The 14,973-nt window shown below is 38.7% G+C and overlaps 1 protein-coding gene across 5 annotated transcripts; it reads left to right on the top strand.

Moving 5' to 3' along the window:
- The first annotated feature begins 602 nt into the window (after nucleotides 1-602).
- On the top strand, nucleotides 603-12,383 carry LOC127369318 (xin actin-binding repeat-containing protein 1). Of its 5 annotated transcripts, XM_051410567.1 has the most exons (9): nucleotides 1,036-1,210; nucleotides 1,324-1,411; nucleotides 1,515-1,880; nucleotides 2,267-2,345; nucleotides 4,532-4,674; nucleotides 5,162-5,209; nucleotides 10,704-10,834; nucleotides 11,592-11,781; nucleotides 11,881-12,383. In XM_051410567.1, the coding sequence occupies exons 1-8, from the start codon at nucleotides 1,083-1,085 to the stop codon at nucleotides 11,764-11,766; spliced, it is 1,158 nt and encodes a 385-aa protein (XP_051266527.1). In that variant the 5' UTR covers nucleotides 1,036-1,082; the 3' UTR covers nucleotides 11,767-11,781; nucleotides 11,881-12,383. The 5 variants fall into 5 exon arrangements, with proteins under 5 accessions (XP_051266524.1, XP_051266523.1, XP_051266527.1 ...); XM_051410564.1 differs by lacking the exons at nucleotides 10,704-10,834; nucleotides 11,592-11,781; nucleotides 11,881-12,383 and adding exons at nucleotides 603-660; nucleotides 5,600-10,615; XM_051410563.1 differs by lacking the exons at nucleotides 10,704-10,834; nucleotides 11,592-11,781; nucleotides 11,881-12,383 and adding exons at nucleotides 640-655; nucleotides 5,600-10,615.
- Nucleotides 12,384-14,973: the final 2,590 nt, after the last annotated feature.

Raw genomic sequence — 14,973 nt, 5'->3', positions numbered from 1 at the left:
AAGAAATTCTCCTGAACTTCTGCGTAGGTAGTATTACTCATTCACTGTGCTCATGTGTTCTTATATTGCATTGTAAATTTGTAAATCTGTAACCTGAGAACTATGTTAATCAGTATCTCCCAAAACTCAACCCACCCAAACTACTCTCAAAGCAGTAGAGCTGTGTATTATCATTATTCTCTCATTTTAAAATATGTTCTATTTGTTGTTCTTTGTCTCTGTCCTGCTCTTTGCTGCTGTAACGACATCCCCTCAGGATCAATAAAGTTAATCTCATTTTATCTTAATGGATGGTGCGTTGCTGCTCAAAGATCAAGTTATGACATCTGAGATTTTAAAAGTTTGACCTGACATCAAACATCAAGGATTCTCCTGAAAAGTCACATAAAGAGATAAAACCAACAGCAATGACAAAAGATGTTCCATACAGAGTAAAACTGGGATTTTGGATAATTTAGTTCTGAAATTTGCAGGATTTATATGTTTGCTGTAGACATTTTCACAGACCATTTTACACAGTCTGTGGTAATGAGGAAGAAAAGGGTAATGAGGAGGAAAAGGACTTTGGTCACAAACGCTTCACATCGTGTGCAAGTCTTGTGATGCTGCGGAAGTGTTGCTGACTGTCACAGGGAGCAGACACTGACTGACATCTGTAAGGTAACGATTCTACTCAAATTTACTTCATAGTCCAACACTTTGTTTTCATGAAACATCAGTTTTTATGTGTAAATTGAGTAGTTATTGCTCTCCTTTGCATTGCTGTTAAATTGCATGACATCTTCAAAATCTCATCGTTAAGGGCTATGCATTATTGATGTTTGTCGAAAATTTGTCATTTCTACAAGTTATAGGGAAAATGTTTCGTTTTACGAGCAGATAAAATCCTCACTAGCGGTGTTAAGATGATAGTTTAAAATAAATGTATTGCTTGGTTTAAAGAATTAATAGACTATGACAGTCAGAGTCTGCTGATCTTCTACAGAGAAAATGTCTTGCATGAATGGAGCATTGATTATTCCTCACGTATATTAGGTGATATAATTATTGGCAAACTGTGTGCTACTGTGACGTGATTGGTCATGGAATGGAAGAGCAACCTGCGGCGCACCCAGTCACTGAGGAACGTCCCCTCATCATGTGACAAGCCCACCTGGACAGAGGCAGGGCTGCGGGACAAGACAACATCTGTGTCCAAGCTAGTTGCCAGGTGAAAGAAACAGCAGCTTCCTCACTCTGTCAAACTCCCTATAACCTTCTTAATGCAGCGCTTGCATTGGATATTAGTAGATGATTAATATGGCTTTTGTGTATATGTAACAGGTATCAAACCACAGTGGAAGTAAGCACATCTTTTCAAGAAACTTTGGTAAATAACGGTGAAGCAAAGCCAAAGCAGGTGTTAAAAGAGGTAACTTCTGACTTTAGATTCAGACATTTTGGAGCTGTTTGCAAACATCTTCAGTGTGCAAGTCATGCTGCATGCTGCTTTTCCCTGTGTGTATCCCTGTCAGATAACACCATCTCTTCTGGAGAGTAATGAGACTCATTTGGAAACTCCGCTGTGGAGAAATGAAGAGAGGGAGCGGTCTCGAGCCAAGACCAATTTGGCCCGCAGTAAGTCAGTGGGGAACCTTCAAAACAGCGCTGGGTCCATAGAGGCCCTGAAGGTTCTGTTTGAGTCAAAGGCAGCCACACAAAACAAGGTGAAGAGCAGCTTCAGAGCTGCAAGTTTCAAATCACCTTACAAGGCAGCAGGTATCATGCCGGTGATGAATGGAGAGGTTGAACAGCTAAAGAGCTCTGCAGAGCAACTGAAGACCCAAATTCCTGCTGACACTCCAGATGATGATGCAAAAAAAGATAATCTGACTCGGAAGGTAAATCTCTGTTATAAGGTCCAATTTTAGGGTATTTAATAGGTCAAAATAAGGATAAGGTGTGTTTCTCCACTCATCAGAATCAAACATATTGACTTGTCCTCTTGTTTCTACAAATATTACTGATGCAAACAAGCATCCGAAAACATCAGTAACTTGTATTTAACTTTAACATTTTGTTCTAGTCTAGTGTTAGTCTGTGTATGAAGATACCAGTAGATCATTGTGGGACTTAATTTTCAACATATATTTAACATGAAACTGTCAGATCCATCATGTAACTTCCATCTTGTTACTTCCAAAAATAGAATCAAGACTTCATATTGTCACATAGATAGACATTTGTCTACTTAGTAGCAGTGACAGTTCATTATTTCTCTCGCTAGGTGGTGCATCAGACCCGGATGGAGAGGAGAAAAACAATAGGGGGTATTGATTTTGAAAAAATTGCAGCCTCTCAAGATGGTGAGTACCAGACAACATTCATCAAAGTGCACCCCGCCAACCTGACTGCTATTTATTTCTACCTACTGCCCAATAAAGCTGGGAAATAATTGTTCAGGTCTACTCTATTGAGTAGTTATTGTATGGTGAGGGACATTTGATTAGCAGACAGAGTAAACACAAAACAACTCTCTATATGGCAATAATAAAATAATCTACAAATTGACTACATTTATACACTTCCAAGACAAGGACCAGTTGAGATACTGTGCTGTAGACTACAGTCCTGATTAAGGTTGTAAAGGAACTGGAACTGGCATCAATCCCTAAAGCTGCTTCAGACTTTGATCTGCTATTAAAATATAGATACTTTGGTGCAAAGTTAAATAACAAAAATCTTTTCAGATGAGTGTGCATCAATTAATGGACACAGGACTGACTGACTACAATATAAAATTGTCTTTAATTTCTTAATGTTTTTCCAGAAAATTTCCTGGAAGTAACAATGTAATTTGGTACGAATTATACAGAAATGAATTAGTATTAATTTATTGAAATTCATTGCTAGTGCAGAGAGTCGGTGCACAGCAGGTCAACTGAACATGCAAAACTGTGAAAATTTGTCTCTGAGCATGAATTCAATTCAAAATATATTTAAAAAAAGTTTTAAAAGTAGATTAATAATAAATGAACAATTACTTGAGTAGAAATAGAGCTGTTCTCACATTTTCTTATAATTAGTACCAAATTACATAGTTATAAAACATCCAAGGAAATTACTAACCTACAAAATAAGTATTACTCAGACATCTTTGCATCCATCAAGATAGAAAATGGTTTAGTTTCTTATATGCAATGCCCAGTTCGGTGTCTAAATCCTCATGCAACTGAAAGAACCCAAACAAGATGCCGGCTCCTCTGGTAAACATTGCCTGGAAAGCCCTCTGTGAGTGTTATGACTCAGGTCAAAGCCATGGACGGTATGAATGAAAGGGAAGAGGTGAAATGGAGATGAATATCAGCACAGTGACTGTGCAAGAAGCCGTGATTGACTCAACCTGGTGTGGGTATGGAGGGCCACTCCAGAACAGGACAGAAATAGCCACCATGCTACAAGTCCTGAATAAGTACAGGAGGGTGAAAGGGTCAGCTGTCACTAGGGCAGGGAAAAGAAAGAGAGAGCGAGCAACCGAGAGTAGCAGAGGCACCATTGCCAGACACAAACTGAAAGAAAACCAGACCTAAACACATTCACAACGATTAAAAGAAAATAAGAAGACAGGCAGGTCAGAAGGAAGTGGGAGCTGTTCGTTTTCTGTGAGTACACAATTGTATTTTGATTGTTCAAGAGAATAATCAGTGCATTTTACCTGCACGTTATATGGCTCGCACATGCTCTTGGAAACTTGATTACCTCTTTAAAACCATAAAGGTTAATATAAACAGTAAATTTGGAGCAAGTAAAATACTTTAGATTGATTGTTTCAGCAGCCATGTAAATCTTAAAATATTAGGGTGCTGAGACTTTTATATCACTAGAGGTTGACCTAAATGTTGCAGCCAAAATTCACCAAATCCTCATCCTGAAGAGTTTTCTCCTTATACTTACATGACAGTGTCTGTTTTGCCACGTGTTCCAGCTGCTAGTGGACTATTGATTTACTATCTGTACAATTTTAAGAAATATGTGTGTTTACTTTTGCTGCAGTGACTTGCCTGTCCTTTTAACTCTCAGTATCTGTGTCAGTGGAGTCAGGTATCCCTCTCCACCACAAGTGGTACATTTATAACTCAGCCACATGGCAGCTGTTTCCCAAACTTGCTAACTATTAACACACAGTTTAGTGACATGGATGTGAACACAGAAGTCACACGTATGTTTTTCTTATCCAAATCGAGAGTCTTACAATAAAGGGTGTCGTATGCTGTACAGATTATAATACCCCTTGAGGAACATGGTAATTTGTGATACTGGGCAATATAAATAAAATTGACTTGACTTGACTTGACTTGACTTGACTTGACAGTCTCCGAAAATAGTGCCTTATTTTGACACGAGCTGTCTTTTTGACAGCAAATTAAAAATGATGATTGTCAACATAGATCTCAGAGAGCTCTGATTAGGCCCTTTTTAAGTACTACATAGTATAACTTGTGTCATAAAGAAATATAACACTTTAAAAATGCTGTGTCCGATGTCTCTGCAGATGAAAAGAGGAGGTCAATTGCAGATTTCAGAGACAGCTCCTTCATCCAAACCAAGGAGACACTGTGTGTCTCAGTCAAAGCTATGTCTGCTCTCTATCAGTCAAAAGTGGCACCTCAGGAATCAACAGGCCTTTTAAAATCGGTAAACATCTAACTACTCATTATGTGCTCTGTTCTTTTCTTCCTTTGTTTAGTCCTATATTATAAGCATTACCTCAAATATGTTATGCTTTTATACAAGGTATACAAGTTAAATGTTTTAGAGCATGGTGAAGAGAGAACTATAAATGCTTTTCAGATTTTATTCAATCTTTGTTTTTGCTTTTGTGACCTTTTGTCTTCACTGTACAGAGAGTAATAATGGAGAGAACTGCATAACAGAATCCAGATCTAATCTAATTTTCTAAGAGAGCAAAGTTCACCAATGCATGTAAACTGTGACAGCATGTTTCACAAAATAGATTGCCAGCTGTACACTGTTGTGTTTTATCCTTCACATTGTCCTCTAAAACATCAAAGTATAATACTAAACTATCATGATTACAGCTAAAGCAAACTCTGACAGCAAAGGTCAGCAGAACATTGATTTTATAAGGTTAACCTGACCAGAAATAATTGTTTCCATCCAGGCACAAGATAAGTCATCTGAATCTGGGAAAAGGGTCAAACTAACCAAGGTAAGGTAGAATTTCACCAGGCATTTTGCATGATGGTGTGCAGTGGATTTGCATTGTAACAATAGAGTATCTTCCACCCTATCAAATAGCAAATAGCACAAGAACCAAATGCTTGCTTTTCCTGAGAGTTGCACAGTTTACTGTAAAAGAATGAAAGGGATATTGGATGCCATCTACTCTACATTTTATTTCATTTATCATTGCGGTGGATTTGCTGGTTGCTTTGGAGCTCAGCTAACTCACTGACATCTGGCATGTGGAAAGCAAATCAACTGGCATGATGAAGGTAACATATCGCTCTCTTTGCTGTAAGAATGTCTGCACACTCTGGAGCATGATTTTTACTGGATAGCCCACTCAATGATCAGAACATTACTTTGTTCTTCCAAGATGGACAAAGGCTCCCAACACAGGAAAGATGACCTCCTTCCAACTCCTTTAACCAGACATCAGCCAGGGCCAGATGACATCTCTGGAGCACATTTCCAACAGTCCATGCCATCCCAACTCTCCAAAGAAAAGTTATACCAACAGCGGCAGAAGTCTGAGCTGAAAAGGCTCCTGAAGCACACTCACCCAGAGCTGAAGATGTTGGATGATGTTGTGGATGAGGAGCTTGCTGAGGTTTTGAGCACAGAGACTGGGGGGACAACTGGCGAAACTGGATACGAGGGAGAGGTCCTTTCAAGACGCTTGATATTTGAGAACTGTGCTTTGAGTGACAAAATATCTTCTTACACCCCAAAGAGGCAGATGGCAGACGGAACAGTGGAAAGCGGCGATGTCGGTAAAACATCAGCTGTATTTAAGGAGCATGAAGAGAGGCCGTGGTTTGAAAGTGTTAAAGGGATTGTGGAGGATGATAAAAGGCTTGGTTCTAGTCCAGATCCTAACACAGAGTGTGAAGAGGAGATGATAAGAATAGATTTTCAAGCTACCAGAGGGATATTTGAGAGTCAGTCTGTGAACACATCAAGACTAATGCCAGATAATAAGTTCCAGGGGAAAGTTTCTATTTCTGGGGATGAGACAGGGGCAGTCCAAAAAAAAAAACAGGAGTGTAAAAAGGAGAATCTACACAGCAAAAACAAAACCATTGCATGTACCAAAAGTCTTCATTTGACAGATCAGCCCCATAAACAAGGGCCATGTGTTCCTATCACTAGCTATCAAAGCACTGACCATCAGTTTTCTGATAGGGAAGCGGTTTCTACTGGTGAAACACTCTTTGAGGATGAGCCTGCAATCCTAACTGATCCAGAAAAACCTGGGGAAACAATCAAAACAAGTGCCGCTCTTTTTAAAAACAATCCATTTATTCCAACAAACATAGATCGAGAACATTCCTTTGTGCATACATCAAAATCCCAAAGCCCAGCAGGAGACAGTGGGGCAGCTCAGGACTATCTGGTCGCTAATGTCAAGGACAGAGCCCATTTGTTTGAATCAATGCCATTTGACAAAATTAGGCATCAGAACAAGGATGAGGTTGAGACAATGGTCGAGAACATCAGGGAAACACTGAACTCCCTTTATCACGTTAATGCCATACATTCAGATGGCTCAATTATTGAGGTGAATGAGACAATGATAGCAAAAAAGGCCAAATTCACTCTGTCAGAGAGTGGGCCTAAGATAAAATATGATGAGGTGGCTGAAGGTGGTGCACAAAACTTCATACTCCAGTTGCTACCACGGGCAAACCTAAAGCCTCAGATCATGTACCTAAAAGAGGATAGTAGAGGAAGGATGGAGCCCACAGTGGTGAATGTACCCGTGCACCAGCATCAGTTCAGTACAAACCACGACACAGAGTTTAAAACTGCCAATGTAGTCCAGGTTGTTGAGGATATTCTCAATCAAGACAACTCTCTGAGGAAAGGAGTGATAATTCAGGAAGATGTGGACAGATCTGCTGAAGTTATGGTATACTCCCTCTACAATTATTTTGATGAGGAAGATGTAAAAAGTTACTGTCCTCCTCAAGGTGCACAGTATGATGAACCAGACCCAGAAAGAGGTGATGTGATTAAAAAAGACAATCAAGATTTAAGAAAAGGTGCTATTGAGTCAACCATAAGCTGCCTTCTAGAAACTTCGAAAGACCAAATCTTCCAAGGATCAATAAGGCCTGAAATCACAGTAAAAGGGAATGTAAAACTGTTCAAGAGTTGTATTGAAAAGGGAGATATGGAGTATTTGAAAACTCTTCAGGCTGAGCAAGAGCAAGAACTCCCCCCTAACCAAAATGTGGCTGGACAAGGCATGGAGCTTCATCATGAACAGGGAGGTGATCAAGTAGAGGAAAGTACGTCAGAATGGGTCCCAGTGGATGTAAAGAGACTGAAAAACATGTTCTCTGGAGATCCAAGACCAATCAAACCAAAGCAAATTGTACATGAAAATCTTGCCCAATCGACCACCATTTCTGGTGCATTCACAGGTCAAAATGTGTCGCTTGAAAAGAGACAGTCGTCTACAGAGTGCGATGTTGGGGTATTCTCCCATGGGAAACAAAATAATATCTTCAGGGAATGTGGTGCCCAAACACAAGAAGAAGCTTGTAACTCTACAGTTGTACCACAGGGACCATTCCTACATCTTGAGACACAGAATGATGGCAGGGTCCACCTGGCTGAATTAGTTGAGGTTGTAGATGACGATGTTGAGATCTCTAACCTCCAAACTGCAATACATAGTCTCCAACAGGCCACTTTCAAGGCCAAATCTTTGCATCACTCTTCACAAGAAAAACTGAAAATCCTGCCTTCTGAGGAACCCGTTGTCTCAGTCACAGCAGGTAACACCAAACACTCAAGAACAGAAGCAGAATTACCACAAAAACACCAACTGGGGGATGAACCTCTATCAGTCTCCAACTTCACCATAGAATATAAAACAGATCACCAACGTGAGGATATAGAGACATGCCATAAAGACACCAATTCTGAAGAAGTACAAACTACTGAGACAAGCAGTAACATGGGTCAAAAATGCACAGAGGTGGTCCAGGAATCTGCTATGGTTTCTGTACATAGTTCAGAAACAACAGCTGTACAGCAAGGGGAGGAGGAAGTTGTTTTTCAGGGTAAACTTCAAGCAGCTTTGAATTCCCTGGAGAGGTCCAACATTAACGTAAGTAGAGGGGATTTCAGAGCAGCTATGATATACAGAAACTCCTACAAACCTCACAAAGAAAGCTCTCAAAATGTGGATGCAGTGTCTGTTCAAAAGCCCTCTAAGGAGGACTTTTGCTCTGTGGCTGAACCTGAATCAACTCAAACACCACTGACACAAGAGTTTTCCAAGGAACAAGTAACTGCAGCCAATACAGAGCTCCCAAACCAAAGTGAAACCCTAAATAAAGCAGCTACACGTGCTGTCGTAGAGAAAAGCAAAAGGCCTGTTGGTCCAAAACCAGCCATCCCACCTAAACCTGAGCATCTGAAAGAGAAACAAAGACACATTCAATCAACCAACACAAAGAATCCCGAGGCAACCCAAACGAATACTGTCAGTGGTGCAAACTCAGGACCTGATTCAGTGGATCTTCAAAGAAATGAGCTTTCTGATGAAGCTATACTAAGCTCTGAAGTAAGGCATCAAGCCCAAGGTTCAAGTGACAACACATGTAAGAATATCATTCAACAACAGCAGATAAATGTCACAGCAGAAGAGAAAACCTCCCAGGATTTTCCAATCAAAGATAATATGAATGAAACAGATGAAAGCCATGTAGATTTTCATGAAGCATGTAAGAAATTTGGGGGCAAAAAGACAATTTCAGTGAAGAATGCGCCTGTAAAGCCAAAAAGAGTAAAAATTGCCCAGCAGGGCAAGAAAAACCCAAAACACATGTCTGAAGATAATAATTCCTCAACTCTTACACATGTGGTTGAGGAACCACAACAAACTCTAACTGATCCATCATGCAATAACCGCAACACCTGTGGACAAACTGCTGGCAGCGAAAACAAGCACGAGGAAGAATTTAAACAAGAAAGCAAAGTTGAGATGAGGGAAAAGAAAGGACGAACTGAGACAGAGGACGAATGCCGACAGCGTCTGTCAGTTCACATGGATGAGATCATGAGAGAAAACATAACAGCAGCCATGGGAATTTTTGACAACTTGCGAAAGCAGGAGGAACTGCAGAGCATCCTCAGTCGAGTTGAAGAAATTGAACAGGACACAAGCGAGGTTGATGTAAGGTCTCTGAGGGGTGTATTTGAGAACGTCCCTGACTGGGTTGTCAGCTCTGAAAAAAAGAAACAAAAGATGGTAAAAGTAGAAAACAAAGAAGAGAGGGTGCCATTAACGAGAGACATAACGGAAAGCAAGACCTCAATGGCACATGTTTTTGGAAATCTTGAGCGAGCCAGTGAGGAAATCATGAATCTAAAAGAACAAACTTTAGCCAGACTTATGGACATAGAGGGAGCCATAAAGAAGGCGCTTTATTCTGTCTCTACTTTGAAATCTGACTCAGATATTGCTGGTTTATCCTTCCTCTTCAAAGAGTCATTAGGTACAGTGGAAGGATTCCCATCCTCTGGTAATATTAGCAAAATAAGCATTGGCTCAAACAGAACAAAATCACTGTCATCACAGGAAAGCCCTGCAGCACAGGGAAACACAGCATTATTAGTTAGCCAGAGAGCAAGCTCTGATGTAGCCTCTGCAAAACAACGAGCAAGTCCTCCATCTTCACCTGCCTTCATCTCCATCCAGTCAGCTGCAAGAAAGACGGATAAAACAGAGGTACTTCCACCAGAGACCACAATCTGCCCGACATGTCAGCACAGCCCAAAGACAGAGGAGAAATTCCGGACAACAAAAACCCTGACATGCAACAGCCCTGCTCAAAATAGAAAAAGGGACCCCAGAAAAGGAGGTCAAAAACAATCTCCTCAAAGCCCCCTTAACCCAAAACGAGAGCTCAGTGTACTTGAGGTGCAGACTGACCACGAGGGAAACAGTATTATGGGTACCAAAACAGTCACAGAGAACTATGAGAGGACTGATAACTTTGGAAACCGGTTTTATTCTTCCAAAACCTCCACTCTCGTCTCTGGTCAGCCAGAAACAACAACATCCACGGGTCAGGTCACCAAGTACCCAGAAGTTCAGCTGCCGATCAATCAGAAACCTTAAATCCTTGAGATAGGCGCTCATTGTTACCTATTAGCTAAGTGTTGACAGTGTTTTTCATATTCTGAATGACAAAGTTGCTATGTACATAAGTTTATTTCCTAAGATATGAAATATGTTGGTGTTTGTTTATTTATAAGAGGTTATCATTAGTTTGAGATGTTCTTATTGATTATTTATTTTTAGCTTGTAATCTTTAAACTGCTGTAGATTAGCTTTTGAAAATTAAATATGCATTATTGGCTTTCATTTATACTTTTGTGTCTGTTGTTATTAATGCTTATTATATCAAAAAGTATTTTTCTTTTAACCAAGCTCATCTAGTCTAATTTTTTTTCATCAGTTTCAACCAGCTTGTCAAGAAAAGTGTTCAGCCTGTCTGAAGCCGGTTTATCCGATGGAAAAAATTACTGCAGACAAATACATTTTTCACAAAACTTGCTTCTGTTGTAAACAGTGCAAGAAAAAATTAAGGTGAGATATAAAAATATTTTACATTTTAAAAAATCACAAAATCACTTCAAACATTGATCAGTGATTCACAATATTGATTCCACTGTCTGTGTTGAAAACAATTACTTACTTTGATCACTTTGAATTGATAAACTTCGTATTGACCCGAACATAAGTAATTGTAACCCACTATTCTATGCAACAGTTTTCATAGAGGCAAAAACTAAAACAAAAACAAAAATATTCTGGTCAATAACTGCAATAAACTTCATGTTTGTCAAATACAATCAAACTCTTTCACTGATTAATTGATTGATTTGTGGAATGATATGTAACAGCTTTTTAAGGACAATTTAAAAGATAAAAATAACATAATTATACAGCTTATTTACATAATGTCAGATAAAGTTCGATAGACCTTTTTCATTGCAGACATTTTGACTTGTGAAACACAGGTGTAATTAATATGTTCATTGCTGCATTGCTGTACTGTAATTGCTGGAACCGAGCCATCATTATTATATATGTTAAACCTGTGCTTTTCCTATGATAAGCGTGACAGAACATTTAATGTGAGCTATGACAGCTTTTGAAGGATGATTTACAAATGCAAAATGAAACTAAATGTAACATACACGATTCATTTTAAACTTTTCAAACCCAAGTAAACTCTAAATGTACCACATAGCTACTGTAACTACAAAAATTACCTTTACTACCTTTAACTAAATGTAGTCCTTAATTTGAACTGTAACTGACAAATTGTGCTTATCTGTAGCATGTACAATTACTCGCCTTTATATGGAGAATTCTACTGCGTATTTCACTACCAACAACTGTTCAGAAGAAAAGGGAATTATGATGAGGGCTTTGGACACGCTCAACACAAGAACCGATGGCTTCTGAGGAATACTGCTGACATTGTGTCCAATGAGTCAGAGTCTGAGGCATAAATAATCAGTGACAATGTGAGTAACACTTACTTGTGTTTTCTTTCTTGTCATATTCATAATATTTCTTTTATCTGGCTTCACTTTGTTAAAACTGTGTTCTGTTTCTGTCCTCAGCTGAAGTGACAACTCAGATCTTCTTGATGACGTGTTTGAGGCATAATGCAATGGCCAACTACAAATCGTACAATGTGTTTATATACTGATTGGTAATGAATGATAGTGTATAACCCATGACCTACTGTAAGGGCAACAATGGTTTAATCACTGCAAGAAACTACATAAGTGTAATCATATCTTTGTCATTCATTAAGTTCAATTGAATTACCTTCTGCTTTTTTTAGTTCACAATTACTAAAACAAAAACATTTTTGCATAATTGTTCCTTGTGAGCGTGGTGAAAGTGGTTTGTAAATTTGTAAATTTCATTTTAACTGAGAAGAATGAAACAAATGTCACGTTGTTGCAAATATTCTGGGTATCAGTGTAGTATTTGTACAGAAAAATAAAATTAAAATCAATATATCTAAATAATGGTCAAATGAAAAGGCAGAATGTATTTGGATGGTTATGTCTATACAGATGATAATAAAGAGGCTCATTCATTTTGCTGCTGTTAACATCAGTGATACTTTACATCTTTGACAGTGTGTGTCCCACCTGAATGCTCTTGAACTTCATTCCATCACTTACATTTCTACCTGCCATGCAGATATTGTGGTCTGCAGCAAACTGATATTGGACCTGACACCACATTACAGTAATGAATGAATTTCACAGGAATCTACAGATAAAGGCACGCCTTGTCATGTAATTTTATTTAATATTTATGTTTTTCTCTGTAAATACGTCTTTAAAATTTGATCTTCTATTTTATTAATTGTAATCCTTAGTCATATTATGCATTATCATTTAGCACGTATGTCCAAGTCTAAGACTAGATGACCTTCTAATTGCTAATTAAACATCCAAGAACTGGTGTAGACTTTGTGGTGAGCTTCTATTATCAGGATGGCAGAATAAGTAATTGACTGTGACTGACTAAATTAATTCCTAAAATGTGGCCAGACTAAAAGTAGCCTACATCAATTGCCCAGTGTAAGATAATAATGTAAATTTGACTGTATTAGACATTAAAATAAAATATAAAGACCATTTCTGTTATTAATAAATTATCTGCCTCTAGGACAGGACACAAAACCTGTGTAGTTCATGAACCCCTCGGCCACCCATGAGCTTTGTGCTTAAGTAAACTGACTATACTATGCCCCTAGTTTAATCATGGCACAGCCGTTGACAAAAACTGTAGCTTATCATAATTGATAATAAATTAATACATAGACAAAATAATGGATTATGACAAATAAACAGCTAAATAACAGCTTTATTCATTTGTATTTGTTCAATGTGTACTTAGGTCCCTGTAGGCCCATTTTCTGGTTTTATGAAATAAAAAACAAAAAATTAATTAATAAATAGAATTATATTATTTACCTTAAATCATTCAAAACCACATTAATCAGCATTTAAAATTCTTTACCATTACAACAGTAGCTAGTACATATCATAGATAAACACAGTGTATTTATGGATGTAATAAAAATTAACAATGTTCACTGATAGAGAAAGAATGTGGCATTAATTCATTATTTTAATGTAAAAATGTAAACAAATCCACACTAGGTATATCCCATTATGGGAGTGCATTTTCTCAAATACGATATACGGAAGATGTCCAACAGGCTTCCTTCTTTTACAGGTAAAGTGTATTTGATGCAGCTCACATTGTCTAGCAGATCGTCTGGGACTGTCCGTCCATTCACCCTCGCTGCCCTCTGGAGCTCCTTTTGTGCCTTTGTCCTTCCTGCCCTGGGTCATGAGCCAGTGAGCTGACTCTGGGAGAATCCTGAACTAAACATAGATCCAAGATCACCAAGATTTTGATGTTACATTTTTTTAACCTTCCTGGCAAAGAGTAACACTTTGGGTAGGCATTATGGCCCTGGAGGCTGCTGAACATTATTTGGCTGACAGTGAAAACAATCAGTAACTTTGGCAAATACATACATATACAACACTGGCCTCTCACAGATGAACAGTGTACCTACCCATCACAGATGTGTTCATTATGATGACACCTCCGGAACTCCCACAGAAAAATTTTAAGACCATGTAAACATACAGTAGATGTTTGGTGAAAAAGCAGCACCCACATCAAACAACAGTAGGAGAGACAGGGAGAGTAAGACTAAGCGTCTCCCAAAACCTACAAACAGAGGAGAAAAACGCATTGTGTTACATTTTTACAGTAGATTTTACTTTAAAGGAGTCATAATGAATATTTCCAGCTCTATATTTTTATTTCGTGTGTAGCTTCGTATGACTCACAGTTCAAAGGCATTCTTCTGGCACTTTATGCAGACCCTCAGTTCATCCTCTGCCTTTCTGTCAAATCTTTTTAGCTCCTCCTTTAATGCCCCCCTCCCTGAAAGCCCAATTTCTTGATTGGACAACCCTGCTTGAAGTTTCTGCCCCTTAAAAGGAAGTTTTTGCTCATAGTGGGAATTGCTGGGTCTCTGTAAATAACTTAAGTGTCCTGAGATAACTTCTGTTATGATTTGGCGCAACATAAATACAATTTAATTGAATTTACTTGTTGTTAGCGGCTACTATAGCTGCCTTCTATTAGTTTACTCTGCCCAGACTGGGAGCTCAAACAACCAGGGGAGTGTTCGTGTTTTTCTCCATGGATTTATCGCTTTGATACTTTTACTGTATTTAGCACCCAGACCTGCTTTATAATAAAAAAAGACATGGAAATCTCCCTCTCTACAATATGGGACCTTTAACAGTTTAGCTGATTCATCTTAAGTTTTTCCTTGCCCACATGTTTTTTGCCAGGTCTTGCAGTGACTTTCTTTTTTAAAAAAAGTAAGGTTTTGATTTCAAAGCTTTTTATTTAGACTCTGAGGAGACCTTTCCGTCAGTCGGTGATACCCCCAAGTCATGTACATAACACAAAGAGTATTTAGCATGACAACAGCTACTGCGAAACCAAAATATCCTAAGGTCTTAGATTGAGCACTATGACTTACTTTGGACAGGAGGTGGGAAAGCATGTGTTATTTTACCTTACCTGTCAGAAATTGCCCCGAACACCAGTGCTCCAACCAGAAAACCCATCATGTAGATGGATTGTGATGCCTCAGT

The sequence above is a fragment of the Dicentrarchus labrax genome, unplaced genomic scaffold (assembly GCF_905237075.1).
Source record: "Dicentrarchus labrax unplaced genomic scaffold, dlabrax2021, whole genome shotgun sequence".
In the NCBI taxonomy this organism is placed as follows: domain Eukaryota; kingdom Metazoa; phylum Chordata; class Actinopteri; family Moronidae; genus Dicentrarchus; species Dicentrarchus labrax.
Note: the sequence above shows the minus strand (reverse complement) of the source record. Positions and strands in the feature narration are given on the sequence as shown.